Raw genomic sequence first — 27,114 nt, 5'->3', positions numbered from 1 at the left:
TATTGCGCAGCTTGGACCATAACGATTGAATATCGTGCTTGAGCATGAGGAACGGAGGATTGATTCTTCGTACGTGTCAACGCGTGGAAGGTCTGGACTCAGGGCGATGCTGGGGCATGCAAGAGTGCATTCTAGGCTGCAGCGGTCAACCTGAACGATTGAGACGATACCTGCTGCATTCTGTGCGCATTTTGCAGGTTCTGGCGAGGTCGATAGTGGTGGCTGAGAACAAGCTCACGCGCTTGACTTGCGGCTGGAGACCGTCCTCCTCCGGCCTTGCCTCGGCCGGCCTTTGCCGGGTACATATCGTGTTCTCCGTCGCAGGTTCATCGCAGGTAGTAACTTGGTACTGGCAGATTGACTATTTCAGAGCCAACGCGTAAAACGAGAATTACTACGGCAATTCTCTGTTTAAAACCACATACATGATGCAAATACACCTGTTATACAGTGAAACATCGACCAGAAACGCCCTGTGCGTCGTGCGACAAACCTCTACTGGTAGTTCGGTGTTAAGGAGAGACATGTACAAAGAGACCGTTTCCAGACGGCTCCGTGGCTGACTGGGTATCTGAGGATACTCCGATAAGCATCCGAGGTGAGTGCGAAACCATCGCAATAACTCACCTTCAAGCAGTTACTGTGGGCGGCCAACTTACGAGACCGGCCAAGAATCTGCGCGCACCGCCGTGATCCACGGCGTCCCAGCATCGGGATACTGCAAGTATGTAAGTTCACTCATTCGTTGATATCGTGTATGTCGCAACATACCTCCCAGACCATGACACCGGCGTCTGTACAACGCAAACACATCAGTACCGCTTGTAGTGCGCAAGTGAAGTCACGCGAGTCTCACCCCAACCCTGATTTTTGGCCTGCTCAACGCATGTGGCCAGAGTAGAGGAACTCATGTAGCCTGAATTAGCATCGCCTGACGTTGCAGGCTTACCAATGACTAGCATGGCCTGGTCGACGCCGCTGCTTATGATCTGGAAGAGAGCTGACTCCGGCCAGGTAGAGCTAGAGTTCGTGAGTAAACCATCACATGTGGTATACTCTGAGGTGCCCTCTGAATCGCACAATGAACATGAGCTTCATACTACATAGGATCGAGAATGAGCGACTGACGATTGTAGAACTGCATCACGTGTAGGAAGAGACAGAGACGCTCAATTCTCTTTTGAGCGTGCTGCAAAACGACAGAGATGCTCACCTGGACATTATACTGGTAGACCACGTCAACATCGAGGACTTATGTTCGAAAGATATTGTCTCACCCAGTCAATTAAGTTACCAACTACTTTGTTCACTTGGAGGTAGCCGCCGCCGTTGCTCCATAGGCTTGACGAGAACCTAAAGCGCTTGAATAAGCTTCGTGCGCAAGGAACGCAACGCCTGTCAACCTACCAAGGCGCAACAGCTGCATATCGTAGATTGAAGTTCTATAGCCAATTTCGTCTGATCGAAGAACGTTACTTACGTGCGTGCGTGATGATGTAGTCGCCCGCAGGGAGCTGGTTGCGCAGCTGAGTAGTGAACGTAACGAGCCATGCTTCCGCAGTCCCGGCGTCGAACGCGTCGAAGTCCTAGGGCAAGTCTTATCAGAGGAATGTAAGTGAAAAGCGATACGCCTGTCTCACCTCGTAATCAACGTCAATGCCGTCAAGGTCATATTGTTTCACCCATGCCGCCATCGTGTTGGCCGTATCAGTCGGATCGGCATTACTGGACGTCGGGGTGTCAGAGGAACCAAAGCAGGACACCATAAGCGCGATTCCAGCATTGTTATAGGCTGTCTTCGTCGAGCTGCGTTCGTCCGCTGTCAGCGAAGACCAGCCTTGAGCGTTGTCCCAAGCTCCCTCAGTGAGCAAGAACGCGATAATGCTGAGATTTTTGAAAACATCGATAAAGAGTCTCTCGGCGATCAAAGGAGTGCACACACAAGACATTGTATCCCTGAGATGTTGCGTCAGAGCCAATCTTTCCGCCTTGGACGATCTAGCACGTACCGTCACGTCCGATACATTGGGCGCGCCTGTTATACCTGACGTGCCCTTGTCGAAATACTCGACAAAGTACGGCGCAGAAGGGGTGAAGCGCTTCCTGAGAGGCGCAACGCTATGCTCTTCCGTAGCGGAGGGTGCTCCAAAGGCGCCGAACGCGGTGCTACAGAGGAGAGAGACAAGGGTGACCAAACGAGAGAAAGAGCGTGCTGCCATTCTGACGGTGGAGACTCTTGCCTGTCGACCGCGGGATGCGAAGGGGAAGCGGAGGATCGCCTAAAGACCAGGCGCCAGTCGACGAGGTCATTATATAGCTCTCCCCCGCTGTCTCGATGATTGAGACCGCCAGGGAACCCGCTGCGACAATTCAGAAGACACTTCGGCATGTGGTCTTCTCACAACCGTACGCGACACGGAGGCCTTCGATGCTATCAGCTGTAGTGAGATACTCATGATCCTCGTGCACGGTAAATAGGGTACTCACCATTCAACGTCACAGTTCTCCTGCGGAAAGCATACACTGGCGGGCTACGGCGAGTGATTTAGCACAAGGCAGCCTCGAAGACCTCCGTGAGGCACGCAGTCCGCCGCGCGTGGAACCACCCGAGCCGGGACTACTACCAATCGGCGGCCTCATGCAAGTGACGAGCGCCGAGCGCAACCACAAGTAGTGTCTTTTCGTGACATGCGGCCCACTGTCAGTTCAATCAAAGCAAAGCTCACTGGACCTCTGGCCTTACCTTCTTCCCAGCCAAACCTCATGCTGCACTTGATATGCACCCACGAATGACATACAGAAATGTCTGGCGAACACCCTCAAAATAAACGCGCCTTGCAAGATATGGAATCGCTGGCAGCATTTCTGAGGATAGCGAGCCGACGTACCGAGCAGTAGGCTGCCCATACAGGAATATCCTTCTTGCTCAGCCGAATCGGCGTTATATCGTGTTGCTGGAACACTAAACTCACCTCATTGCGGCAGGCCCTCTGCGATAGAAGCGCGGACCTACCAGCGCGGCACAGTACTTGAACTAAACAAGTCTCCTTCCTACGCACCGTGAGTTTCGAAGACGCGGGTCGAACTCACCTTGTGAAATCTACGCCTATCTTAGCCTCCGATCGGTAACCATATGGATGCCTCGGTCTGCGAGGTGAGTTCTCCATATCATTGGCACGTCGTCCCGGTACGCTCGATTAGGCCTTATGGCATACCTCCAGGACATCCTGGCTCCGTGTGGCAGATAACAGAGTTGCGCTTCCATTGCGGCGCCCCGGGGGGCAAGGCGGCAGATATCATCGTCTGTGACTGTGATGCGATATGAAGTGCTGTGTCTGTCAGCCCCAGAGCTCGAGGGAATACTCAGATGTGATGCAAAAGGGCTCTAGTACATAGTGGCTGCGTAAGTCTCGATCTTAGTCGGTGATGATGGAAAGACTGTATGTACCATATGGCGTGAAATCACGTGGACTCGGACTTGAACAGGATAGATGTTCGCTGCGATTCACATTTTCCATGTAGGTTCCTCGCCGGAATGCTCGGACTCCTGTGTACAAGCGATCGATTCCAGGATGGCGAGCACTAACCCATATATCCCGCCGGCGGAAGGATGAGATGCGAGTCTGTTCAAAGCCGGACCAACCTCTAGAACGGAAGTCCATAGCCGTGACGCATAAGTGCCCCATAGAATACGAATGATCAGTTGGACGGTTGACATCTTGAAGTAACCCTCTCAATCTTGGATCCTGCGGAGATCAACGATCCGTATGAGAGGGGTTCTGGTCGAGACAACAAGATGAAGAGTGAGATGCATGCCACGGAGCTATGCATCGCGTACGTCATTAACCGTACAGACATATCTCGCACCCGGTGGTAGGATATACCATAGGTCAGAACTGGACACGCTGCAGGTGCTGCGGAAGGGCTCACCTGTGATGTTTCTCTCCCAGAAAGCAGCTCCGGCGGGCGGCGGTGGTTCATCACGTATCGCCGCCTCCAAGTCGCAGGCCCCGTCCTATTCGCGTCTCCAAGGTTTGACTTGGCACGGGGAGTCTAAGTGTCATGCACTTCGCTGTCCCAGACGTCGTCAGCAGCACTCCAAGCAATAGAATGAAGCATCGTGACCTTTGCGACGAGGGTACTCAGCTGGACAGCCACCGGCCTGCTGCGCATATCCCACCATAACCAACCCGCTCTCATGACATCTTCTACGCCGTCCGACAGGCATATTCTTGCTCGCGCTCGAGACTTGAAGCTTGAGCTTGAAAGTGAAGCATGGCGACGTCATGCTACCTCCATATGTGATAGCATCATAGCATGAGTTATGTTAAACGAGGTCATCCAAAGACATGTAGTCAGACTGTATGGTATCGGTATCAAATGCATTGTGAATGGAGCACGCAGTCATCAAATTAAAAGCACCGTCCGTTTCCCCGACCCGAGAGTAAGCACGATGTGCTCCTCAAATATCTGATCACTCGTAAGGCATGCTCTCCACAGCCTCCGCCATCGCAGCCCAATTCGCCACGGCGGATCGGAGAAGTCCAGCTCTTCCCGCGTGAAAGCCTGAACGGCCTGCGAGACCAACGTGTTCTCGCGGTTGTGCAGCACGACGCGCAGCTCGTGCCACATGCTGTGGGCGACGTTGAGGACGGGTACGACAAACCGCTGGGAACGAGCCGGATACTCACCAGGCGCGGATGAATACTCTCCTGTTAAGTGCAGCTGCGATCGCTGCCTGGTCCTTCTCGATGAGGACAGTGTACTTGTCTGCCTCTTGCTCCCACCCCTCTTTGTGCGCCTGCTTGATGCCTTCCAGTTTCATGGAGTTCGTGTCGACGCGCTTCTTGAGGCGGTCGACCTGGTCCCCCGAAAGCCTGTCGTGTCGTATGAACAGATCTCGGAGGGCGATGTACAAGTCTCGTTGTCCCTTCGGGAAGAGTCAACACACGACCGTACTCTGTCAAGCTATTGCAAGCCTTACCTTAAGCGCCTCCAGTGTGGAATACAACATCGTCCGTGACTGCGATCCAGTAAGCCCGCCAGTTCCCATTCGTATATCACGCCCACGTACCCGATGTTCAAGCATATCTGAATGCCTCTGCATGTGCGTCGCACTATCGACAAGCCCCTGCCGGACGCCTGCACACAGCTCGCACTCGTCGCCCCGCCAGCACCGCTCATTCACCTCCACCAGACTCTTTGCCGTGTTCGTCAGTCTCGATAGGTCCGCCTGCGCGTCAATGATTCGCGCGCGCGCGAAGCCGCCAAAGATCGAAGACGCGAGCGAATCCGTGTCCGACGGGGACGACGGGGCGGGCGCGGGTGCAGGCGCGGGTGTAAAGGAGGTAGTGGACGCGGACGGGGAAGCGAACGGGGGCAACGCGAAGTGAGCCGGGAGGTACGCGCGCCGGACGAGAGGAGGGACCCGTACCGCTTCTGCCTCGCGTCTCCGGATAATGCGCTCGGCGAGCATGCTGATCCGCTGCCAGTGCTCGATGAGGTAGCCGACCTTGCCGCGGACGGAACTGTGGGTGCGTGAGCTCACATGGAAGGCGGGAAGGGCGTGGCGGACGCACGCGAGCTTGTCGTCGAGGTCGCTCGGGATGCTCATTTCCTCGACGCGGTCGACGCGCTTGCTGGCGGACTCTTCCTCGTAATAGATAGAGGTGTGCTTCCGCCATGCTTCGAAGGAGGGCTCGGTAAGGAAAACTGCGAGAATGCCATCGTCCTTGATGATAGGATGGTTCCTGTCGTGTCAATGTATGAATAATAGGCGAACGAGCGATGGTGGATTACTTACACTACGAAGTTGAGGAATCGAGCCAGGCCCTTTCTGTTGTGTGGTCAGAATAACACGGCAGCGCAACATGCACACTCACCTTCGTTGTTCCAGGAAATTCTCATCCGCTAGTCAACACCAACGTCATCAGGGTACTGCATCAAACAAAACGTCTGTACTCACGTCCCACACGTTTCGGAGGTAACGCTGGAAGCAATCGGAACGGATAGCGCTTGACGAGACAGTCCCAGAGAAATACAAACTCGGAGTAGCGCCTCGGCACAGGTGCGCCTCGCTATCGAACACATTCATGAGCACTTGTGCATTACTCACACTGATCAGTCTCACATCGCTCGTCACCTCGTACGCGAGGTATCGGTTGAGAAGGAAGCCTTGTTGGCCGAGTATGTTGACGTGGATCGTCTCTTGCTTCCGCCACCATTCCTTCGGGAGACCCGTGCCGGCAATGCTCGAAGACCCACCATTCGTTACACTGCCAGCCCCGTTTGTGATAGGTAGTACAGGCGGCGAGGCTATTGTTGATGAAGGGAACTTGGGGACGCTCCATGGGTCATCGGCCGTGTAGTTCCGCGGTGCCACGTTGCGCGCGGGATCGGGCATAGAGTAAGGGCTGAATGCGGAGGTCGACGGCGGTAATGAAGCCAAGTCGAGGGTGGGGACAGGTAGTGCGTCCTCCTGCGCTAGCTGGGCGACACGTTCGATGCTCACATCTATGGTATTGCTGTCAGCTGGCGGTGCTCGGGCCACGGAGGGCGACATACCTTTGCCGCTTTGTACCAGGGCAGCGAGCGCGAGTGCGACAAAGAACTCGAGTCTCGACACGCGGGGCCGCGAACTGACCAAGCTCACGATCTATGCCTGTCGGTGAGGTGTCGGACACGGCACAAAGGAAACGCACCTTGTCGATGGTGGATGCTGGGAGAGCAGATGTGCGCAGCACTCGCGAGAGCGCACTGACGGATGTCTCGCCGGTATTCGTATCGTCCACCGCAGCGAATGCCTGGATGTATATTGGCGGAACGGAAGCATTGCCTGCGGAGCGCGTCTGAGTGTTGTTACATGCAATACGCAGACATAGACGGCTCACCAATGACCGAGCTGAGACCCGATGAGGCAGCCGGGAAAGATGGGACGGGCTGGGGCGCTGGACTGGGCGAATTGCTCCACGGGTCGAGTCCGTCGTCGTAGATTGAGCTCGCGAGGGGGTTCTCGCTCATGAAGCTGGTGACACCGAAGCCGTTGGAGGGCGACGCGCCGTACGGCTGCGACGGGCGGGGGGCGTTGAACATGTTGGCCTCGGCGTTGCCTTTGAGCTCGCGCTCGCGATAGTCGACGGACGCCTGTGGCAGGCCGCTTTAGGCAGGCGTTGCGGTCGGCTGTGCGCTCGTGCCCGGCGCGTGACGTGTGTGATGATCCCGGCGGGGCGCGCGCGCGCTGAGGCAGGGCCGACGGCAGCGACGAGCAGGGTGTGGGCGGTGGCGACGAGGCCGGCGACGACGACGGGACGCTGTGAGGACGACTGTCGGGCGTCGGGGCACAGTCCACGCGTTGCTTACCTAAGCGGTCGCGGTGGTGGCGAGGGCAGACGGTGGCGGATTTCGAGCTCCGCCAACACGCTTTGCAGCGCGTCTCGGCGCGCGACGACGTGAGAGTCCCCAGACCCGCCTCCGCCCGACGACCATCCTCGACGACCCCGACGACGCCGCCAGTATGCAGGCCGTCGCGCGCGCCCCGGGCCAGCAGCAGCCTGTCAAGATCTATAATGCCGTCTATTCGTCCGTCCAGGTGCGTTTCCCTCTTCCTCTACAGACACGCCCTAACGCGTCGCGTCGTCTAGGTCTACGAATGCATGGTGCGCGGCATCGCAGTCATGCGCCGCCGCACCGATTCCTACGTGAACGCGACCCAAATCCTCAAGGTCGCCGGCGTTGACAAGGGACGCCGTACCAAGATTCTCGAGAAGGAGATCCTGCCAGGGAAACACGAGATTGTACAGGGTGGGTATGGCAAGTATCAAGGCACATGGTACGTGTTACATCTGTTCCTCCACTTTTTCCGCTCATACTTGAGTAGGATTCCCCTCGAGAGGGGCCGTGACATTGCTGTGCAGTATGGCGTCGCACCTCTACTCGCGCCTCTCTTCGACTTCGTTCCCAACGCCAATGCTCTCGGTGGCCTTCCAGCTGGGTTGCCTAATATCACGTCAGGTTAGTACCTCATTGCATTGTTTAAAGCGACTGCATGAGGGGCTGCTCTTAGCCTCCATTTCCCCGCAACGTCACGATGTGCGAGTGACAGGGCGCGAACGCTCTATCCTCGCAATACACTACATATACTGCCCGAACAGAGAGCATACTGCCTCTCTGCCCAGTGGCGCTATGAGGCCCACGTCGGCGGGTAGCTGCACGCAGATCTCGCATGAATACTCACCGCAGAAACTACGTTACATTTCACCCTGTCCTTCTTATCCTCAATTCTTTCGTTCACACCTATCTGGCCACTTGCTAACACCTCTCGTAGGAAACTTTGTACCCGCTGGCCTTGCGCCCCCGCCAATTATGCCAGGTTCTGCCCTTCGCTTATTGAATCAGGGGCGTGCACAAGGTTTATTCACCCCTTCAACTTCAGGTACGTAGCCATCGCTTCTCAGAAACCTGAGTATATGCGAGGAACTTGTGTGTCTAGCCGCATATCAACAGCATACAGTCAATGTATCCCCTACACCACCACCGCCTTCTCTCAAACGCTCGCGGTCAGATGTTGACGGCGAGTCATCTGCAGCCTCCCCACGCCCGCCTTCACGGCAGACGCCACACCTTGCTGGTTCTCCTGACATTCAAATGGCAGACCAATCGCGCCCGCCTTCGATCTCGCCGCAGATGGACGGTGCGGGCCCCTCTAAGCGCCCGCGGTTGGACCCGTCACCAGATGCTGCTATAGACCCTAGCCTTGCTGGGGTACAGGACCTGCGTGCAGCTACGCCAGCCATGGGAAACGGTGTCTCGCGCCCGGGCAGTTCTCAGTCCTTGATGCCCAATGGTAAGCTACCCGATGGACAACTCGATCCCGACACACTCGAGATCCGCTTTGCATCCAAACCCTACATCCCAAGGACAACCGACGCCGCGGCGCCTCTACGCGACTCACGCAGAGCGGCGATTGTGACTGCCATCTGCAGAGGCGACGAACCCCTGCCCATCGTGGACCAGATCCGCGATATTGGGCCAGACAATCCCGCGCTGAACATGGACGTTGACCTCGTTCTGGACGACCAGGGACATACCGCATTGCACCTGGCGGCGAGTATGGCGAGGCATGCGATCGTAAATGCGCTCGTCGCGAACGGCGCGGACGTGCACCGCGGGAACTACAACGGCGAGACCGCACTCGTACGAGCGTGCCTCGCGACGCACAACGCGGACCAACAGAGCTTCCACCTGCTTGTCGCCGCGCTGCACCCGTCCATCCGCACACTCGACTCGTCAAGGAAGTCGGTGATCCACCATGTCGTCTCGTCCGCGGGTGTGAAGGGGCGCGCGTCGGCCGCGAGGTATTACCTCGACCAGATCTTCTACTGGATCGCACAACACCAGGGCGGCGAGTTCCGCTCAATTGTGGACCTGCAGGATGAGCATGGCGATACAGCACTGAATATCGCTGCGAGGGTTGGGAATCGGAGTCTGGTGAGGACACTGTTGGATGTGGGGGCGAATCGAATCCTGCCCAATAACCTTGGCTTGCGACCCGGTGACTTCGGTGTTGAGACGGAGGTAGGACTCGTCGCAGCTGTACTATGACTGTGTATTGATGTGATTCGGCTGCGTTAATAGGAACTGGGTGGTGGACCTCGCGCTGAGGACATCCTCAATTCACTGCGATCCGGGCCCTCTGCTCCCGTCTTGAAAAGTCAGGACGTGCTAGCTGGTATGTACCCTGCGTCGTTGCCTTATCACTGGTCTCATGAAACTACGTAGAGATGACCGCCATGGTCCAAATGCTGGGAAATGACTTCTCAGCGGAGGTTAAGACGAAGCAGGACGCGCTCGATGTCACGCAAGCACACCTGCGCGCGGCAACGCGTGAGCTCTCAGAACAACGAAAACAGATTCAGTCGTGGACGCAGCGATGCGGCGAGATGGACCAAGTCAACCAGCGAATACGGAACCTCGAGAAGGCGCTTCAAGACGAGGACGAGTTTGAATGGACGGGCCGGAGAGAGCTCGACGGATCCGACGCCGGCGTGGTGGCTGGGCCCGCATTCCGCTTGAGGGGGGCGACGTACACGATGACGGGCGCAGGTCCGGTCGACCTATCGTTCAATCTGGATGCGGACCCGCCAGTACCGACGGTGGACTCCGCGGCGAGCTTAATCAGGTTACGTAGGATGAAGCTGTGGCATGAGCGGGCGGAGCGGTTGGTGGACGCGCGATTCCGGTCCTTGCAGGGCGCCAGTGCGGAGAAGGAGTTTCAGTGCAAGAAAATCGTGGCGCTTTGCACGGGCGTACCGATCGACAAAGTCGAGGAGGTGCGTTGCGCTGACCACGCTTTCAATGTGCTTTTTAAATGATGGCTACATTTGCCAGATGCTCGAGAACCTTGTCGTCGCTGTAGAGAGCGAGGCGCAGATTGTGGATATTGGTCGTGTATCAGGGTTTATGCAAAAGGTACGATAGCCATGTTATCGATGCATCCTGCTCCGGAAGTCATGGTCGTGTGCATTTGTAGGTCAAGAATGGTGTTATATGACAGGCCTTGTGTATGCCAGACTTCCTGTTGGGTCCTCGTTTCATGTCTCTGTTCCGTTTCCTTTGCAATGTACTATACACCGCATACATGTTCGTCCACAGGTGCATAATCCTTAGCTTGGCTGCCCATGGAATATCTTGAAACTTCTGATCCCGACGCCTGGTGCCTGAACAATGTCGACGACATGCCAGACGGTCTCTATCACATTTCGTCAGGCATCCTGGTGAGTGCTGTCTTCTGAGGTTGGTGAATGCTGACCCTAGCGGCATGCGAGTGGTATAGGTACACGACTGGATCATGGGCTTGGGAGGCCGTGCTTTCCTTGTTGACCTGGACGTTCGCTGGCCCGGGGTCAATCTGTCAATCTGTGTCACAAAACTTCGCGCCGGTTGATCGACTTCTTGGAGCAGCCGGAGCGTCCTTGGCTCTGTACAGCGAAATCGCATTATCTTCTCTCAAGGATTCTCCTTGCCTCCTCCCCTTAGCTCTCAACGCTGACACATCTGTAACGTAGATTGTCATGGCAGCCTCATACGAAGTACCACCTTGCGAGTTGTAAACATCAGGCTCTACCGTACACACCTCGGTGATCAACAGCTCGACAAATGTTACAGAGCCTTGAGACGAGCTTCGGACACGACGGATGTGAGCGAACACTTCTCCTCGGACAGGCGTATGTCCCACTGTGTGTTCTAGATATCGAAACCATGCTCATGCGCAGAATGTGCTCATTCCGTGAGGAGCCAAGACGACGGGACCAGACGTTGTCGGTGCCAGCGTCGTGACAGTGAATCTCCAGAGTCCCAGGCCATAAGTTTCGTCCGCTGAGTCTGACTCCCGCGGTATTCACACCACGAATATCAGGTCGTCTTCGCGGATAGCGCGGGTGCACGGCCAAGGGAGTTGTCGGACATGTCATGGTGTATGTTCCTGGTGCGTTGAACAGCCACTTAGACGCCTAGCGCTTCACGCTAGTCTCAGTACCACACGGCGGTTGGTTGCATCTCGGTGAGTGTCAGGTCAGTATGTGTCGATGTTGGATTCCAAGTTAATCTAGTGATATGTCGCCTGACCAGCTCTAGCAGGCGATTCACGTACGAGGTTGCCATACTGGCACGGGCAAGCCTCGGTCACGTCAACGCGTCGACGTCGCTGTCAATAGAGTTGGACGTGAACATCACGCCGTCAAATCTGCGAATTGCACAGGTCGAAGCCTGCGGCCTGGATATGAATATCAGAGGGAGAGATCAAGTCTAGTCATGGCAACGGATCAACCGTGTATGGGCGAATGATCCTCAGCCCGTGTGTATCCTTCCTCGCAGAGAACCGTAACGACCTCGCAAGTACAATACCCTCCCTCGTTCTGGTCGCAGTCGGGGATTTCCAGTCAGGTGCGTCCTGTGTGTGAGACACCCCACTATCGCATATGGATGCGCGTCGCTACATCGATGAACGTTGAACGACGTCTATTTGTCTCTAGCCATCACCGAGTCACGGCCGAGGCACTCGCGGCTGACGACACTCACTGCGGCGTCCTCTGTGGACAAGGAGCGGCGATGGGCCAACACCGCGACTCTGCCTCATGCATCTCAATTGCAGCGGTGGTTGTTACTGGTAGTCTATCCACGTCCACGGCGCAGCATCTTCGCACATTGAATAAAAGAGCAACGCCGCGCCATCGAATGCCAGTACTATCTTCTTCTTCATCCTTTCTCCGTCTGTTCCATGTCTTCTGAACACAAGTTTCCATCGCCCATTGGAGGCATTCCGTTCCCTCATGATTTTACGCCTGCCTTGATCTTTACAATTCTCTATGCTCTGACTGTTCCAGTTGCAGTCTGGCGAATGATCGACAAACGGTCACGGTCGCTCTCGTACATCGGGACTGTGACTTTCTCGGTAGAGCGGTAAGTACACTCTGTCCAGTGTATGTGATCCTCTCAACCTAATGGCACCTGACTTCATAGGATAGCTGACTTCGCCATTCGTGCCGCTGAGGCTCAGAAACCCAACATCCGCACGACAAATTTCTTCGTCTCTTGGCTGCAGAGCGCGTATGCCTTGGGATTCCTAAGCACGACGCAGGACCTCAACAACATCGCGCGGCTGTTTGTCGTGAAGGCGTTAAAAGGCACTTCCTTCATTGTGGAGATCCCGCCGCAGGCCTTCGAAGATCGCACATTTCTTCCCTTAGAGGAAGAGCAACCGCTCAAGCCGATGCGCCTGTCTGGACATACCAGTAACAGCTCGTCTTACAGTAAATTGCCGACTGTCGAGCAGGAAACCTTCCAGGACGAGCCGAAACTCCGTGCTCTACTTGAGCATATGGGATAGCCTCCGTGGTGCTGCGCTTACAAGCAATTGCCCTAGGCTCCGTATCCGGCGGTCTGTATTTTACGGGTATCACGAACGAAACCGTGGCAAAAGTCGTTCGGGCAATGAAGTGCGTTGCACAGAGGAACGCGTATATTCATTTTCTGACAATTTGCACGTGCCACAGTTATGCCTCAACGATCATCGTGCTGTTCCTACAGCTCGTTGCCTTGTACGAGGTCCTTTGGGCTTTGTCGACGCGGCCGAATCGGATACCTCGTGGGCCCGCGCTGTATCTCTGCAGTATGCTCTGTATTATTGTGAGTACTAACACTCGGCTCTCACAACGAATGCTCATTACCTTGATTTTTCTCGCCTACCTGTGAGTAGATGATCCCTAGCGTGTATAGGTTGGCAGCGATGTCCAACTCTACCACCTCGCTATTGTCAATGGCGCCAGGATCGCTCAATGGCCCCATGGCGAAGGCGCTGTTTTACTCGCTGCACATCGCCCCCGAATGGCTCTCCGGCGCGATGCTGCTCGCCGTTAATGTCAAGGAAGTGTTCGGGGTTCCTACTGGTCTGAAGAGCCAGTAACGAGTCTCGCAATGGTTCGGCGCGATTCACTGTGCGTGATGCAGCTTGAGTGCCGGTGCGCGTACTAACTCGGGGTCTCTCCCAGTTGTCGGTTTATCCGGTCTGTTATCGATGCACTGCCCTCCATACAAGAGGAGTGTTCCTCTAAATTATCATTCCTTACCTCGACTTTCTGTTCTTCATTCGCATCCTAGGCCCTATTTATTGGCTTGGCCACCATAGATACTAAGTTATGCCCGAAGGTCATGACAGCAGGCGGGTTCCTGGTGTACTTACCTCTGACATATCGGACGATCGGCCAGGGTCCGGGACAAGCAGTGCCATTAACCTCTACTTTACAAGTGAGGTAGGGAACGAGACGTCTCAGAGCCTGACTTTGGCAACGAGACCGATGAAGAACACCAAGCTGAATGCATCGTGCCATCACATCGGACGCTTTGTACCAATCAACAGTAGGCCTTGCTAGGTTTGCTCTCATGGACTCAATCACGTCCTTGAACCAGACCCCTTTGCCAGTAAGCTTGTGATGCAGTAGTTCTGAATGATTTGATCACAGTACAAGATGGCATGATGGTTATGCAACTCACTGAGCAGCTGGCGACGTTGCTCGGGCGCGAGGACGTATAACAGACCCATATTATGGACGAGGCTCGCGAATTCCTTGTCTAGCGCTTGTGTGGTTCCGCATTCTCGAAGTGCGCACGTCGGGCTTTCCAGACCGTCTGACTTCCGTGAGCGACCCTGGCTGTACTCTGGCTACTGTGTCCATCTGAATAGCGGCTCGAGCCTAGAGGTGTTCGACGTCTCGATGATAGGGTGTGTAGATGCTGCGAACTTGCCGCCTGCCTCGCTTACTGAGGTCCCTTACCAATGCGACGAACTCTTCCAGGTGAGTAAGCACAGTCTTAGCGACGGTGTAAACTGAATGGTAACTCGATGCGCTGGGACCTCAGCCCAGTTCGACTAGACCGGGATATATATAGAGCTTCTCAAAGCTTATGTCTCTCCGCCGAGTCCTAGGCTCACGGCGCTGTTGCTGCACAAACAACATAGCACCTCACAATCTAGTACCATGCTTGTCACTGGCACTGCATCTCACCAGTGAGTTATATACTCATGCTGGTCTGTAGTAAATGCCGACGTCTGATTCAACTCTGATTCAACCTACTCAGGGCGATCTACCCCGCTGCGGCGATCGTGTCGACATGCTGGCTAACATTCTACCAGACGTTTAAAACGGTCAGCGCGAGGAAACGGGCTGCAATAGAGTATCCCCAAGGTGAGCCTTACTTGACTTGCATCTATCACGAGGTTGAATGGGTACTACCCGGTAGTGTATGCCGAGAAGGCGGAAGCGGCCGCGTCGAAGGATGCGATGATCTTCAACTGCACCCAACGTATTAAGTTCATGGCACCGTTGAGTGTTCTCTAAGAGTTGACATGATTCGGGATGTAGGCGCTGCACAGAATACGCTTGAATACTTACCGGCCGTGATCACCTGGTATGCCAGGCACTATTCAGAGGAGTCCAACCACACTGATCAGGTATTCCAAAGCACCGTCATCACCGCTGCGAAGTACCCAATCCTCGCAGCCACCTTGTGTGGCACTTGGTCTTTCTCCCGTCTCATCTACACTATTGGTTACAGCACCGGCGATCCTGCAAAGGTGTGCCATTCTCAGTTGCATCAATCCGTACATCTTCCGATCTTTGCCTGTTCACCAGCGAAATGTGTACAACACCGCCAAGATCCACACGCTGATTTGGCTGGGTATGTCATTTTGAATACAGGTCGCGAAGCAAGATAGCTGAATGCCACCCTAACATGGCCAGGTCTCATCTGTACTTCGAGCGTCGCCATCGCACACCTCGCGCTCGACAATCTATCTGCATGATCTGGTTGAGCTTTGTTGGACTGACTTCACCATACCAAAAATAACAACGGGAGCACCATACGTATGAATCCACCATACTCAATTCATGGCTGCTGGAAGTGTCTCCAGATGTTTGTCGAATTCAACAAGATTGCATAGCATTGCAATGACATACTTCATACTTCGTGCAACATCATACACTTTCGCTGTGAGTTCATACGGTAGGGAAAGAAGAGTCCGAGCGGCGACCAACGACTACGTTACTAGCTACGAACGACACTATTGATACAGCGACAACGGAGAATAAGTCAAGAATAGATCAACGAGACAGGACAACAGCAGACGCAACCACATCAACTCCATCCGGGTGGTCATTCCGTCCGCGACCTCGCGGCGGACTAGACGCACCGCCACCACCACCTCTTCCACGCCCTCTGCTCTTCCACCCAGAGTCCCTCGGCCTCTCATGCTCGCGATCGCGGTCGCGTCCCCTTCCTCGATTCCGTCCTCTTCCTCTCTGCCCACGGTCACCAGGACCGTCAAACCGCCCACGTGGACCCGGTCGGTCGCGTTCGTAGAAGTCCTGATGCATCTCAGGATAAGGATGTGACGGAGGCGGGCCTTGACCGGGATACATGTTGTGCGGGGGAGATTGAAATGGCGGTGGGTAGATGGCTGCCGGGTTGAGCCACGGCTGCAGGGGTATGGGCTGCTGTTGGCCGGGTGGTAGCTGTTGCGGTAGTAGACTGGCCGCCGGGGGTATATGCGGGACAATTGGGATGGCAGGCTGTGATGGTCCGGATATAGTAGGCTGTTGTGGTGCAAGCGTAGTCGAAGTCAACGTGCGCAACATCAACTGTATCTGTTCGGGAGTCAGCTGCGCCACCTCTGCAGCCAGGGCAGAGTTCGTAGCAGGCGGCTGCGTAGGGGGTGGTACAAAAAACTGAGGCTGAGATGGAGGCTGGGGAACGAAGGAGGGAAGAAGATCCAGGAGCGATTGAGGTAACTGGATGGGAGGTGCGCCCGGGCCCAAGGGATGCGGCGCAGGAGTAGAGGTCGGTGGGGGCGGTGCTAATTTGCCCTTGTTCAGAACCCATATTCCGACAAGATAGTTGGATGTGCGTTGTTTGGGAAGACGAAGGTCGTCGAGAAGCTCCATGTATTCGGGGATCGGATCGGAAGCCAGAAGGGGAATGATGTACAGCTCACGGCCTGGTGCCCAGTCTTTCGGTCGGTTTCCCCAAGGGAATACGAGTCCATGACGCCTAGAGAACACGGTGTGGTCAGCAATCAGAAGTGTGCGTGGCAAAGGCACTCGTACCCTTTCGCTGTCAAGTGATCAATCAGAAGTTTGAAGCCCGTGCCCTCGATGCCAAGGCCAGGCTCAGGAGAGAAGGCCACCGCTATGAGCTCTTTCAATGGGTTCAAGCGCATCTGCGTGAGGTACTGCGCGGATTTGTCCACGGGCACTCTGCCATCAATGCGAAGCTCCTTGGAGGGTAACAAGGTTTGCCAAAGAGGCGAGCCGTCCTCCAGCGCCCGCCCACCAGACTGGCGAGCATTGAGTGATACGTCTTGAGCCATCGCTGAATCCAGTGGCATGCTCAGCTGCGATTGATACTTCAGTACGACGTCAGACTGATAGCATTGGGTTGTCACGCTTACCGTGCCTGTCCATACTTTCGGAAGGGCTTCGAAAGCAGCACGCAGTCCCTCCGGACTGTTATCCACTGGTGGTGGAGCAGGTGGTTCCTCTTCGTCCTTGCCTAGGAACATGTCGAAGTCCTGATCGTCGGCCGTCTCGCCCAGAGGGTGGGGCTCAACGGTGGGCTCCGACTCTCCATCCTGCATCGGCACATCCTGAAGCTCAGTCGATTGCTCCTGCCCAGGGGAATCGCCTTTAGGAACCCATAACGCATTGAGATCAAACGACGGGCGCGACGTTAAATCAGGCTTCGCCGCGAACGGAGACATCCCTGTGGATGGTGTCGGACCTGCAGCACCGGGAGGTGACAGACTTTGTGCGCCAGGGGAGTGCGCTTGGAACGGCGGCGGGGTATCCTCACCGAAAGGCGTCGGTGTGGGTGCAGTAGCGGGAACATCGTTCGGAACGTCCTCGTCAATATTGATGAGGTCGGCAAGGTTCAGCTCGCCCTCTACAGGAGTCTGGTAGTCCGACGCAGACGGTACGAACAGCGGATTCGCAGGAGGCCTGCCCATGCCAGGTACTCCCACATTGACATCTGTGTGCGAAGCATGCAAAGGAACAGGAGGCGGGGCACCCCAAGTAGGAGTCTGTGGGACAACGGGAGACTCAGGCGGAACAGACCCCTGACCCTGCGTGCTCGCAGATCGCGCACGCTCAGCCTGGAGCCGCAAACGAGCCTGTCTTTCGCGCGCGATCCTATCTTCCTCCTCCTGGTCCTCACGCGCACGCTCAACATCACGCGTAGCACCGTTGACATCCTCGATATTCTCAATACCTTTGTGCGTGATCTTCGCACGGGGAAGCGCCTGTTTCTTGAGGATAGAATGAGCCAGCGCTTCCTCTTCAGCATGCCTGATGGACTGTTTTGTCTCTTCGTCAGCCAGCTCGGTGGAGGTCATTGTCGACAGTTCATTTGGCGTGAGGCTCGATGAAGCTATGCGCTTATGAAGTAGCACACGATCAGGTTTGCTTAGATTAAATGTTAGCATCCTGAAACGCTCCCTGCACAGGTCATGTCAGTACGACCACAACTGCTTGTTGACAAACGACTCACTTATACTTGCTTCCCACGAAATGCCTCCCGTGTTTGTCAGTATCGGAATACAAGTTGAAGATACACTGCTCGAGGTCTGCAGCGAAATGTTTCGCAGTCATCTCCAGCTTCTCTTTCTCCTCATCGGTGAGATCTTCCTGCTTGGTGGGCTCTAGGTTACCCGAGGTGGCCTTCTTCCCGTCCAGAAAAGGGTGACGGAGGAAAATAGGACAGAATATCTCCTCGAGCTTGGTCAAGCAATACTTCCGCGCAGGATCGTCGCCCGAGGCGGACTTCGCACGCTTCGCGGGAGGTGCAGTGGCACTTGATTGCTTACGCTTGACCAGGGAACTCGCACCAGGGGATGCAGATTTGCGCACACCACCTTCGTGAGTCACAGTGCTTGTACGACGCTGTCGCTTCGGTGCCTTCTGTTTGGTGGGCGACCCATCGGAATCCGTGTCCGAGTTGGATGAGATCGATACCCTGCGTGTCCGACGCTGGAAAGCGACGCCACAGGTGAGGATTTTTGGTGGCGAGGAGGTAACGGTAGACACACACCTTGACCGTCACTCTCGACTTCGACTCCTCCGCAACATACTCGTCCCCACTTCCATCATCCGACTCTGGAGAGTTCATATCGCTATCTCGCCCACTCTCCGGGCCGTCTTGCCTGGCCATCGGTGTTGCTTTCTGTCTTGTCCCGTCGCTGCTCTCTTCCAAGCCGTCCACACCTTCCCAGTCCACTGCGAGAACCAACTATCAGTCACCGCCCGTGCACACATAACACCAAACACAACGAATGAGAAACATGTGGTACGACCCTCCTAATATGCTCTGCAGGCAGTGCCCGTTAAGACAACGACCCCCGGTTGCTCAAGGAGCTTCCTTAGGCATTGCCTCACGACGGCAATCATGCAGTCGCCCCAGACGAGTGACACCGTACGACCTGCCTGACATCGAGAGGCCGACTTTGACTAGGCCACACACTTGCTCGTGCAGGGTACGCACGCGAACGCCACAACGGACACTACCTACGCGCAACTAACTTGACGGTCTCTCAAGAGTGCGGGCACGGAGCACATGAGGGCAAAGTTACATGATGCGTAAACGAAGTACATGGACAGGCAAAAGAAACGAGAACCAGAATGCAGGCAACGCGCCCGTGTATTGAGCCGAAATACTCACTGATTGTCCGCAAGCCCGTACGCTCGTGGCACGAAGGGCATATGTACGTTTCTGCTTGTGACACACGTTAGTCCTCGACGCTTGAACACAGGAAAAGCGACAACTTACGGACATCCTCCGCATCCCTCTCGGGAAGACTCACACAACGGAAATGGTACCTAGAACCGCCCAGGAGTCAATCCACTGTCCATCGCGCGCACCTGCAGGTGCGTTCAAGGCCGACACGTACCATTCTCTGCACTCTTCGCATCTGATCATGGGCGATCCGTCATCCGGCTTCCGACACAGACAATGCACTTTGGACGCCTTACTCGTCGTCCGCGGTCTCTTGCTCTTCGGTTTGGCCATGGCTACCTTCGCGTTTTCTTTATTGTCGACATCTTCCAGCTTGGACATTGTGCCTTAGGGAATTGCGGCGTACGTAGAGTCTTCAGGTCAGCTTGAGGTCGTCGTTGGGAGGAGAGCACAGGAAAATGATTCACGTCGCCACAACCTCAGGGGTTCCCACGGTTCGCGTGACATCTTCTGCATCGCCGGGCGCCAAAAGGCTGTTGGGCCACTTCGCAGCCTTGATAGTCGTATGTCGCAGAAAACGAAACCGGGACAAATCTCGCTGCTGAAGCTCGCGTTTGATGTGAAGTTGGCCATTTACTTACGATGTCCGCAACGATATTCATACTCGGTATATGACAAACGGCAACGCTCGATTGTAGAGTTCGGTTGAAACTACATTTCAGCCTCTTTCTGCAGGATTGGCGGTGGCCTCTATGCTCTCGGGTTCCGTGCCACGGATGCTAAATGACCAATCAACGCTGTCTGACTATCATGATACAGTAAAGTAGTTCTAGTGATCGTACTCGAAGCCTGAGGGCATATCCCTGTCGCACGCAAGGTCCAACTGATCTTATGGGCCCGCGGTTGATGTGTCTCTGCGTCCATGATCGCTCTGGCATAGCGGATAAGGATGCTTTCGACGACAGCTCCGAGCACGATGGACTGATCCATTAGCCAAAATTTACTTGAACCCAGTCCGTCGACGGACAGGATCGAATAGATGGGTTCAACATCTGCATTGCAAGATATGTCGAAAGCGTGAGCACTACTTATTACCGTCATCTCCTCTCACACAAACTCGTTTGAAGGCGTTTTATGGGGATACAGTCCCTGCAGCAATTGAGATGATGATCAGCCAGGCCTGCGCCGCCGCACGAATACCAGCTCACTCAGTATCAATGGCCCGACGTCTGCTGCAACAACCCCTCCACAGTCGCTCGCCCTCCACTCTCCCACTCATCCCAGCAAATCGCCAAGACACGCTATGCCGTCCCCACCCCTCGTCGCCCTCTCTCTCCACCACCGGCGCCTCGCGCGTCAGTTCCTCCACGTCCGGGAGAGCGAACGTCCAGCGCAACACGCCCTCCTCCCTGAACCCCATGCGCTTTGCGAGCCCGATCGACGGCGCGTTCTGCGGATGGGCCGACCAGCGGATGCGGCGGAAGCCCAGCCCGGGCGGGGAGGCCGACGGTGTCTGCAGGCAGTATCGGAGCAGGAGGCCGAGCGCGATGCGCGCGACGTGCGTGCGCCGGAAGGCGGGGAGGACGAGGACGAGGACGACCTCCGTGTGCTTGTGCGGCTTGGACGTGTTAATCAGGGCCAGCGTACCCGCAAGCACGCCGTCACGCTCCTCTGCGCCCGAGTCTGTGTCCGAGCGCGCCCCATCTGGCCCGCACGTCCGATCGAAGACTGCGAAGACGCATGTATGTGGATTCTGTCGGTGGCCTTCAACGACGGACAGGAAGTGTGCGAAGGTGTCGGGGGAGTAGGGGTAGTACTTGAAGCACTCGCGTGCCTGTGGGCCGATCTGCTCCCAGAGTGTGCGAGCGTGCAACGAAGGTACGAACGGCGTGAGGCGGATAGTAGGACACGTGAGGGTGTCGAGGTGCAACGGGAAGGAGAAGTTGATGTCGTAGGGCTCCGTGGAGGCGAGGATGCTCTCGGGGTCAGGGTAAGGCGCGATCTTGGGCGGGGTGTAGTTGTTCACGTATGGCGGTGGCATTTCTGACCAGTGACCACGCCTTTTAGGTAGCGGTGGACAATGCAGCAGTGAATCTGCTGCCGTGTATATAGGTAGAGAACCGACGTCGAGTCATTTGACGATCACGACCGCAGAAACAGTGATCGCGATGGTCTCGGCCGGAACCATGCCGTCAACAGTAACCTCTCCTGAATCAGGCGCATGCCCTAAGGAAAGGGTGATCCTGGGTTGATCAGTACGTATTCAGTTTGAAGAGTCATCTGCATCGTCCACTCAGACGCACATAGAACCTATCTGCCAATAGCTCGTAAGCACTTCTGTGTTCCCTCGCTCTGCCCTGGGATGTACGAAGTGAAAGACCTGTCCACTCAACTTGAACACCAGGGACACTACGGAGCTCAGACAACAAGATCATTTCGATCTCACAACCCAGTCTTCCTCTCTGAATGCGGTGAAGCGTTCCACAAACATGCAGATCGCACTCAGTCCAGCGCCAGTCGAGATGCAGTATTGTACCCTTCGTTCGCTGGAATGATGCAATGGAGGGACACTGCATCATTGATTGTCAGCTTCATTTCGGGGCGAGGGTACAGTTGCTCACGCTCACCAGTCAATTTACTTGGTCTCCTACAGCAGCAATCTAGTGACAGCTTACGGTCTTGAGACACCAGCATAGGTGACAAACGACTGTCGGCTCACCTATTGGCCCGACGGCTGCTGTAACAGTCTTTCCACACCATATCCTGCGCTCCGATCCCACTCGTCCCAGCAGATCGCCAGACAGACGCTATCGCGTCCCCAACCGTCTTCTCCTTCTCTCTTCACTCCATGCGCCTCTCGCTTCATCTCCTCCACGTTCGGTATGCAAAACGTCCAGCGCATGACGCCCTCCTCTTGGAAGCACATACGTTTCGCAAGCTTGATCGAGGCCTTGTTATGCGGGTGCGCCGACCAGCGCACGCGACGGAAGCCCAACCCAGGAGGAGAGGCCGCCGCCGGCTGCAAGCAGTAGCGCAGGAGAAGGCCGAGCGCGGTGCGCGCGACGTGCGTGCCCTGGAACGCGGGGAAGACGACGACGAGTCCGATCTCCGTGTTCTTGTGCTGCTTAGACGTGTTGATGAGGGCCATCACGCCCGCGAGCGTACCGTCCTCCGAATCCGCGGGTGAGTCTCCTCCTGGTCCATCTGGTCGACGCGTCCGGTCGAAGATGGCGAATGCACAGTTATCCGGGTGTCGGCGGATGTTCTCGACGACGGAGAGGAAATGTGCGAGGGTATCAGGACAGTAGGGATAGTACCTGAAGAGTTCACGCGCCCGTGGGCCGACGTGCTCCCAGAGCGTGCGGGCGTGCAAGGTTGGTACGAACGGCGTAAGACGGACAGTCGGACATGCGAGCGTATCGAAGTGCAGCGGAAATGAGAAGTTGATGTCGTACGGCTCCTTGGAGGCGAGGACGCTGTCAGGGTCAGGATAAACGGTTGCTGGTGGCGGGGTGAAGTTGTTTACGAATGCCGGAGACATGGTCTCAGTCCTCGCTACGTTGTCCGGGTGTTTGTGTGGGAAAATACGGTGGAGAGGTGGCCATTCTTAACAGAGACATATCGCGTCGAGTCAGACTGACCAGGGCGCACAGAGTCATGATAAAGATGAGGACCGCCGTCACGAATCACGATGCTGCCGGCGGGAGCGCGCCAAGTCACATGTCCCGTGATTGTGACAGAGAGCTACCATTTTTCGTGCGGTTCAAGTCTGTGTCTTGACCTCTACATAGGTACCAAAACTCTACTCGAGGCTAAAGTACTGGCTGCGCGGAGACCCGCTGCCGTCGTCGACGGAAATTATCACTGTGTGCCCACCTACAGCTACTTCCTTGACTCTGGACCCCTCTGGCAGTCGCCTCGAAACCACCAACCGCTCGCTTTCCCTCAGGAAGCCATGCTCCAGGAATCGCCTCAGGTCGACCGCGCATACTGACCCATCAGCGAAGACAACGACGACCGCGAAGTCATCACCTGTCTGGCTGAGTCCGCAGTACTCTACTGCAGTGCCCTGCACGCTGTGGCTGATCGTCTCCGTCTGCCGCTGGCTGCCCGTCGCAGGATCGAGGACGACGACGTATTCGAACTTGTCGGACTGTATGCCGTCCCCGTTGTCGTGCCGTCCAAACGCGACGATGATGTCCAGCGCGGCGACATGTCGAACGGTGTGCACCCAGCCTCCTATGGGCTCAGCGTGCCACCGGATGGTCAAGGTCTCCGTGTCGATAGCATAGATCGACGTCTGGCAGGCAGACTTCACCTGAAGCACGTTACCGTCTGCCTCGTAGACGGCCAAAAGGAAGGTGTTCTCGTCCAGGGGCGCACTCCATGTCGGATAGATCTCATCGCCGTCTTCGACCCCGACCTCGAGCGCGAAGCTCGCGTCTGGCTCCGGTGAGTTGGGAACGTCGGCCCCGCGCCAGCGCAGGACCTCCATCTTGTCAGCCCATCCCTCGGACGACGTCGCGATGATGTCGCCGTTCGGCCTGACGTGTACGGGAAGCAGCACACCTCCGTTCGTATTCAGTCGCTTCTCCTCGCGCGCCCTGAGGCGTGTGGGGAGGGTAGCACGGCCGAGGACCCTGCCATCCCCGAGGACGTCACAGAGCAGTATGGTCGTGAGGTCTTCCAGTACGACGGCGACAAGGATCTTCCCATCGGCGTACCGCAAGCGATCCTCAGTCAGGGTGCCATACAGCTCGAGCTTGCGGATGAGTTGACCGCCGATGAGGCTGTACACGAGGAGCGAGGGTGGGACGTTTTCCTCAGTCTGATCGGCGATGACCATGAGGTTGCGGTCGGTGTCGAAGACGGGGTCGAGGTGATACGCCGGAGGTTGTACGAAGTGGGCGAGGTGCGCTACGTGCTCGAGACGCCCGTGTGGGGCTCCCGCACGCCAGATGTCGACGCTGGTTTTGCCGAAGGTGAGTACATACGACTGGTGGACGTAGAATGCCTCTACGTCGCCGTCGAGGGTCAGGGGCTGGGAGACTGCTAGAGACATCGAAGTGGATGGTGTGTGTTTTCTTTTGGCTGTATAAGCGCGTCAGCATACTGATTATACACGATCCAATGTAGCGTCTCATTCTCCGTGGAAGTCAGGCAAGGCCGATGGGCCGTAGCAGGAGGTGCGATGGGACATTCTCAGCACCCAAGATGCTTCTACGGATACTATAGCCATCCAAATATTCACGTCGCACCCAAGTTTCCTGATCTCATGATTGGGACCGCCCTCAGGCAGCTGTGCCCACCATCCGACGTCTTCTTCGGGGTGTCCGGATATCGCTGCGGGATGTTTCGATGAGCGCTGGATCAAGAGGTGCTTCCTGAGACGTTTGGACGGGGCGAACGCGGGCTTCAAAGGTGCAGTACCACAGCAGCCGACGCTTTCCCTGGAGTATGTTACGGAATGCTTAAACTGAACGAAGCACGTCAGCATGCTGATCATACATCTCCAACGAAGTGTCCCAGTCTCTGGAAGCAAAACGGTCGCAGGGACAAGTTTTGTGGCCCCGAGATGCGGTGTCCTCGGGCCTGTGGACAACTTCGCACAGCCCCTTTGTTGATCTCATGATCGGGACCGGCGCCCTAAAGGCACTTCTGCCTGTGGTAAGGCCCATGGACCGACGCCTTCCTCGGAGTATCCTGATACTGTTACAGCATGCTTCGCCGGGCGCGGGTCCAAGAGAACTGTTGACAGCTTCCTGCGACGTTCAAATGGCAAATGTGATGAACATCGCCCTCGACGATGCAGCACAGCCACTCACGTTGCGTTCTATGGATGCGTTGGCTAGTATTCGCGCGTAAGAATGCAAAGGTAGCGTGGCGGGAAAAAATGTGATTTAAGTGCCCGATTTCTGAATATGGCCTTTCATTCGGCAGTAGGTGTCGAACTTAGAGCGCCCGACCTCACAAGGCACGTACTGCTTGCGCGCATCTTGTGCTATCTCAATTTACATTCCGTATTGCGCAGAGCCTTGCGGTACTTCGCATCGTGTATCATCTCAAGCTCCCGATCTGCCCGGGCGGTATCTGGGAGCTTCGCGACATCTCCTGAAGAGCTGTCCGGTCAGTTAGAACGCTCGGATATCCTAACGGATGGGCAATCAGGCGTGTCCTGGCTGACGGTCAACAAGTATAAAAGGCCGGGCATAGCAATGTCCAAAACCAGGCTGGTCCTCCTCCATTCGTGCAGTCTTGCATCGCCGGGCATTTGCTACTCGACCCATCCATCCTATCGACCGTCCGTTCACGAACGTCACGACTAGTCCCGTACACCCGACATGCGTCTCGCTACTGCTCTCCTTGCTACCATCACCCTCCTTTGCACCGTCTTCTTAGTGCAAGCCGCCCCGCTGGCGATTGGCTCCCGAAACGATGCTAGAGCCTGTGCGAGATTGACAGACTGTGACTCTTGTGGTACGTTGTAATGGTGGTGGTCGCACGAAAGCTATCACCCACGCTTATTACCACTGCAGCCCGTGCGGATCGTTGCGGATTCTCGCTTGACACGCTAAGCTGTGCCGCGAAAGAAGGCCACCCTGGGTCCCTCGCAACATCTGCGGCTCAATGCAGGAAGGCATCCGCTGTCAGTACTTAGCACTGACCCTGCGGCGCGATTGCATTAACGCCGAAGCTTACACGACAGAGCCTTGCTGCGAGAAGTGAGGCCGAGGATACTGAAATCGCTGCGAAAGCAGCTCAATTATGGGCGGTGATGAAGACACACGTCCTGCACGGCGGCAGTAGCCCAGGTTCCGGCCGGCATCTTATGTCAGCCTGGCTGAAGAATCATGCTGACGACTCAGAAAAGGATGAGGCGACGGCTCTCGCTCAAGTGCCACGCACACGCAAGGTGGGCCACTTAGCCCCATATGCTGTTCCCGATTGACCGGTCCCTCTACCACTTGTTAAGCCAAAGACACTTTGGATTGACGACAAGGCCGAGATCAAGGCTCAAAACATTGTGCATAGGTACAAGGAGATGGATGTGGCCAGGATCTGCACGGACGCGATCACAGCGGGGCTCAAGGCGGGTAAGTTGCGCGACTCAGTGACGAATGGCTCATATTCTGTCGCAACGACCTTCGGGCCAAACATCTGCGTGTACGTGACGAACGACCAGTGCTTCCCGAAGGACATCCGTGCGACGACGGCAGCACGGGGTGCGAATTGCTAGGACGGGGTGGGCCGGACCATATATTCACATCTTTGTCAATGTGATTTTTGAATATCCTAGGCGACCATCTCCAGATGACTGAACGTTATGAGAACCTACCCCGGTGCTCAATTGGTGCTGTACACCATCCGGACCGTCACACTTCTCATGCTGCGCGCTGCGCGCGGTCTTGTGGCCAGTAACAAACTGCTGTACGGCTTGGAGAGTATATTACATATTTGTTCAGGATGTCACTCAGGTTTTAAAGTGAACAATCAAGAGATGAGGTCTTGAGAACCGTCACTGCGTGCCGATGATACTCAGGGCCTCGGTAATAACATGTTAACAACTTGTAGGTAGATCTTACCAGCAGTCACAAATTCCGTAACCGTGACAGAGCTACGATCACCGAGCAAGTAGTACTTACTTACTACATGTATAATTACATCCTTACATAGCACTGTCACGGTATCGGTACAGTAAGTATGTGCTCGGTAAGTACAGTATGTGCCTCGACCCTCTTGCGTCAGTACTCCCATCTTCCGACCTTTACTCAAGGCTAAAGTACAGGCTGCGCGGAGACTCGCCGCCGTCGTCGACGAAAAGGATTACTGTCTGCC

General features: G+C 55.8%; 9 protein-coding genes across 9 annotated transcripts; 4 read left to right on the top strand and 5 right to left on the bottom strand.

Moving 5' to 3' along the window:
• Window positions 1-491: 491 nt before the first annotated feature.
• Window positions 492-2,329, bottom strand: B0H18DRAFT_154547 (glycoside hydrolase superfamily). The gene is made up of 12 exons (XM_048036886.1): window positions 2,010-2,329; window positions 1,943-1,956; window positions 1,641-1,884; window positions 1,481-1,586; window positions 1,408-1,420; window positions 1,278-1,353; window positions 1,214-1,225; window positions 1,129-1,138; window positions 857-1,069; window positions 772-794; window positions 628-718; window positions 492-571 (listed from the first exon to the last, which is right to left on the bottom strand). The coding sequence occupies exons 1-11, from the start codon at window positions 2,217-2,219 to the stop codon at window positions 656-658; spliced, it is 984 nt and encodes a 327-aa protein (XP_047886240.1). The 5' UTR covers window positions 2,220-2,329; the 3' UTR covers window positions 492-571; window positions 628-655.
• Window positions 2,330-3,121, bottom strand: B0H18DRAFT_154684 (uncharacterized protein). The gene is made up of 5 exons (XM_048036887.1): window positions 3,014-3,121; window positions 2,889-2,962; window positions 2,744-2,834; window positions 2,488-2,677; window positions 2,330-2,431 (listed from the first exon to the last, which is right to left on the bottom strand). The coding sequence occupies exons 2-4, from the start codon at window positions 2,905-2,907 to the stop codon at window positions 2,497-2,499; spliced, it is 291 nt and encodes a 96-aa protein (XP_047886239.1). The 5' UTR covers window positions 2,908-2,962; window positions 3,014-3,121; the 3' UTR covers window positions 2,330-2,431; window positions 2,488-2,496.
• A 1,147-nt stretch (window positions 3,122-4,268) lies between these two features.
• On the bottom strand, window positions 4,269-7,302 carry B0H18DRAFT_154429 (uncharacterized protein). Its single transcript, XM_048036884.1, has 12 exons — window positions 6,891-7,302; window positions 6,702-6,835; window positions 6,565-6,655; window positions 6,131-6,513; window positions 5,966-6,077; window positions 5,883-5,910; window positions 5,804-5,836; window positions 5,580-5,750; window positions 5,075-5,528; window positions 4,985-5,023; window positions 4,692-4,930; window positions 4,269-4,633 (listed from the first exon to the last, which is right to left on the bottom strand). The coding sequence occupies exons 1-12, from the start codon at window positions 7,090-7,092 to the stop codon at window positions 4,408-4,410; spliced, it is 2,112 nt and encodes a 703-aa protein (XP_047886238.1). The 5' UTR covers window positions 7,093-7,302; the 3' UTR covers window positions 4,269-4,407.
• A 142-nt stretch (window positions 7,303-7,444) lies between these two features.
• Window positions 7,445-10,599, top strand: B0H18DRAFT_154490 (transcription factor). The gene is made up of 8 exons (XM_048036885.1): window positions 7,445-7,588; window positions 7,641-7,828; window positions 7,877-8,010; window positions 8,324-8,431; window positions 8,489-9,573; window positions 9,634-9,727; window positions 9,778-10,328; window positions 10,387-10,599. The coding sequence occupies exons 1-8, from the start codon at window positions 7,514-7,516 to the stop codon at window positions 10,474-10,476; spliced, it is 2,325 nt and encodes a 774-aa protein (XP_047886237.1). The 5' UTR covers window positions 7,445-7,513; the 3' UTR covers window positions 10,477-10,599.
• Window positions 10,600-11,893: 1,294 nt separating this feature from the next.
• On the top strand, window positions 11,894-13,515 carry B0H18DRAFT_1147056 (uncharacterized protein). Its single transcript, XM_048035699.1, has 5 exons — window positions 11,894-12,456; window positions 12,517-12,806; window positions 12,884-12,992; window positions 13,050-13,182; window positions 13,253-13,515. Exons 1-5 carry the CDS (start codon window positions 12,275-12,277, stop codon window positions 13,457-13,459), a joined length of 921 nt encoding a protein of 306 aa, XP_047886236.1. The 5' UTR covers window positions 11,894-12,274; the 3' UTR covers window positions 13,460-13,515.
• Window positions 13,516-14,251: 736 nt separating this feature from the next.
• Window positions 14,252-15,388, top strand: B0H18DRAFT_1047210 (uncharacterized protein). The gene is made up of 7 exons (XM_048030830.1): window positions 14,252-14,275; window positions 14,413-14,560; window positions 14,632-14,738; window positions 14,794-14,856; window positions 14,916-14,961; window positions 15,016-15,127; window positions 15,287-15,388. The coding sequence occupies exons 2-7, from the start codon at window positions 14,532-14,534 to the stop codon at window positions 15,353-15,355; spliced, it is 426 nt and encodes a 141-aa protein (XP_047886235.1). The 5' UTR covers window positions 14,252-14,275; window positions 14,413-14,531; the 3' UTR covers window positions 15,356-15,388.
• A 265-nt stretch (window positions 15,389-15,653) lies between these two features.
• B0H18DRAFT_887672 (uncharacterized protein) lies at window positions 15,654-19,611 on the bottom strand (the record flags this gene model as incomplete). Its single annotated transcript, XM_048041191.1, has 8 exons — window positions 15,654-16,599; window positions 16,656-16,942; window positions 17,000-18,044; window positions 18,097-18,575; window positions 18,637-18,821; window positions 19,264-19,314; window positions 19,372-19,421; window positions 19,487-19,611. 8 exons carry the CDS (start codon window positions 19,609-19,611, stop codon window positions 15,654-15,656), a joined length of 3,168 nt encoding a protein of 1,055 aa, XP_047886234.1.
• Window positions 19,612-21,896: 2,285 nt separating this feature from the next.
• B0H18DRAFT_154061 (acyl-CoA N-acyltransferase) lies at window positions 21,897-22,958 on the bottom strand. The gene is made up of 2 exons (XM_048036883.1): window positions 21,998-22,958; window positions 21,897-21,938 (listed from the first exon to the last, which is right to left on the bottom strand). The coding sequence occupies exon 1, from the start codon at window positions 22,817-22,819 to the stop codon at window positions 21,998-22,000; it is 822 nt and encodes a 273-aa protein (XP_047886233.1). The 5' UTR covers window positions 22,820-22,958; the 3' UTR covers window positions 21,897-21,938.
• A 2,486-nt stretch (window positions 22,959-25,444) lies between these two features.
• Window positions 25,445-26,779, top strand: B0H18DRAFT_153937 (uncharacterized protein). The gene is made up of 7 exons (XM_048036882.1): window positions 25,445-25,755; window positions 25,815-25,924; window positions 25,985-26,090; window positions 26,145-26,191; window positions 26,252-26,372; window positions 26,462-26,521; window positions 26,590-26,779. The coding sequence occupies exons 1-7, from the start codon at window positions 25,620-25,622 to the stop codon at window positions 26,595-26,597; spliced, it is 588 nt and encodes a 195-aa protein (XP_047886232.1). The 5' UTR covers window positions 25,445-25,619; the 3' UTR covers window positions 26,598-26,779.
• The last annotated feature ends 335 nt before the right edge of the window (window positions 26,780-27,114 follow it).

The sequence above is a fragment of the Fomitopsis serialis genome (genome assembly GCF_022376445.1).
Source record: "Fomitopsis serialis strain Sig1Antser10 chromosome Unknown B0H18scaffold_175, whole genome shotgun sequence".
In the NCBI taxonomy this organism is placed as follows: Eukaryota; Fungi; Basidiomycota; class Agaricomycetes; order Polyporales; family Fomitopsidaceae; genus Fomitopsis; species Fomitopsis serialis.
This window is presented reverse-complemented; position numbering and strand designations above follow the sequence as displayed.

What these genes read in the sequence shown, in the direction of transcription:
- B0H18DRAFT_154547 (XM_048036886.1), bottom strand. Translation starts at nt 2,219, where the DNA reads ATGGCAGCACGCTCTTTCTCTCGTTTGGTCACCCTTGTCTCTCTCCTC. An exon ending in GCATTGACGTTGATTACGAG is followed by an intron (nt 1,587 to 1,640) that starts GTGAGACAGGCG and finishes GACTTGCCCTAG; the next exon opens with GACTTCGACGCGTTCGACGC. An exon ending in GGCCAAAAATCAGGGTTGGG is followed by an intron (nt 795 to 856) that starts GTGAGACTCGCG and finishes TGCGTTGTACAG; the next exon opens with ACGCCGGTGTCATGGTCTGG.
- B0H18DRAFT_154684 (XM_048036887.1), bottom strand. An exon ending in GAGGTTTGGCTGGGAAGAAG is followed by an intron (nt 2,678 to 2,743) that starts GTAAGGCCAGAG and finishes TGTCACGAAAAG; the next exon opens with ACACTACTTGTGGTTGCGCT.
- B0H18DRAFT_154429 (XM_048036884.1), bottom strand. Translation starts at nt 7,092, where the DNA reads ATGTTCAACGCCCCCCGCCCGTCGCAGCCGTACGGCGCGTCGCCCTCC. An exon ending in CAGATATGCTTGAACATCGG is followed by an intron (nt 5,024 to 5,074) that starts GTACGTGGGCGT and finishes ACTGGATCGCAG; the next exon opens with TCACGGACGATGTTGTATTC. An exon ending in CCACACTGGAGGCGCTTAAG is followed by an intron (nt 4,931 to 4,984) that starts GTAAGGCTTGCA and finishes CTCTTCCCGAAG; the next exon opens with GGACAACGAGACTTGTACAT.
- B0H18DRAFT_154490 (XM_048036885.1), top strand. Translation starts at nt 7,514, where the DNA reads ATGCAGGCCGTCGCGCGCGCCCCGGGCCAGCAGCAGCCTGTCAAGATC. An exon ending in GGCAAGTATCAAGGCACATG is followed by an intron (nt 7,829 to 7,876) that starts GTACGTGTTACA and finishes ATACTTGAGTAG; the next exon opens with GATTCCCCTCGAGAGGGGCC. An exon ending in AAGTCAGGACGTGCTAGCTG is followed by an intron (nt 9,728 to 9,777) that starts GTATGTACCCTG and finishes GAAACTACGTAG; the next exon opens with AGATGACCGCCATGGTCCAA.
- B0H18DRAFT_1147056 (XM_048035699.1), top strand. Translation starts at nt 12,275, where the DNA reads ATGTCTTCTGAACACAAGTTTCCATCGCCCATTGGAGGCATTCCGTTC. An exon ending in CAGTAACAGCTCGTCTTACA is followed by an intron (nt 12,807 to 12,883) that starts GTAAATTGCCGA and finishes CATATGGGATAG; the next exon opens with CCTCCGTGGTGCTGCGCTTA. An exon ending in GCAGTATGCTCTGTATTATT is followed by an intron (nt 13,183 to 13,252) that starts GTGAGTACTAAC and finishes ACCTGTGAGTAG; the next exon opens with ATGATCCCTAGCGTGTATAG.
- B0H18DRAFT_1047210 (XM_048030830.1), top strand. Translation starts at nt 14,532, where the DNA reads ATGCTTGTCACTGGCACTGCATCTCACCA. An exon ending in TGCAATAGAGTATCCCCAAG is followed by an intron (nt 14,739 to 14,793) that starts GTGAGCCTTACT and finishes ACTACCCGGTAG; the next exon opens with TGTATGCCGAGAAGGCGGAA. An exon ending in GCACCGGCGATCCTGCAAAG is followed by an intron (nt 15,128 to 15,286) that starts GTGTGCCATTCT and finishes GCCACCCTAACA; the next exon opens with TGGCCAGGTCTCATCTGTAC.
- B0H18DRAFT_154061 (XM_048036883.1), bottom strand. Translation starts at nt 22,819, where the DNA reads ATGTCTCCGGCATTCGTAAACAACTTCACCCCGCCACCAGCAACCGTT.
- B0H18DRAFT_153937 (XM_048036882.1), top strand. Translation starts at nt 25,620, where the DNA reads ATGCGTCTCGCTACTGCTCTCCTTGCTACCATCACCCTCCTTTGCACC. An exon ending in GACAGACTGTGACTCTTGTG is followed by an intron (nt 25,756 to 25,814) that starts GTACGTTGTAAT and finishes TTACCACTGCAG; the next exon opens with CCCGTGCGGATCGTTGCGGA. An exon ending in CACAGCGGGGCTCAAGGCGG is followed by an intron (nt 26,373 to 26,461) that starts GTAAGTTGCGCG and finishes ACGAACGACCAG; the next exon opens with TGCTTCCCGAAGGACATCCG.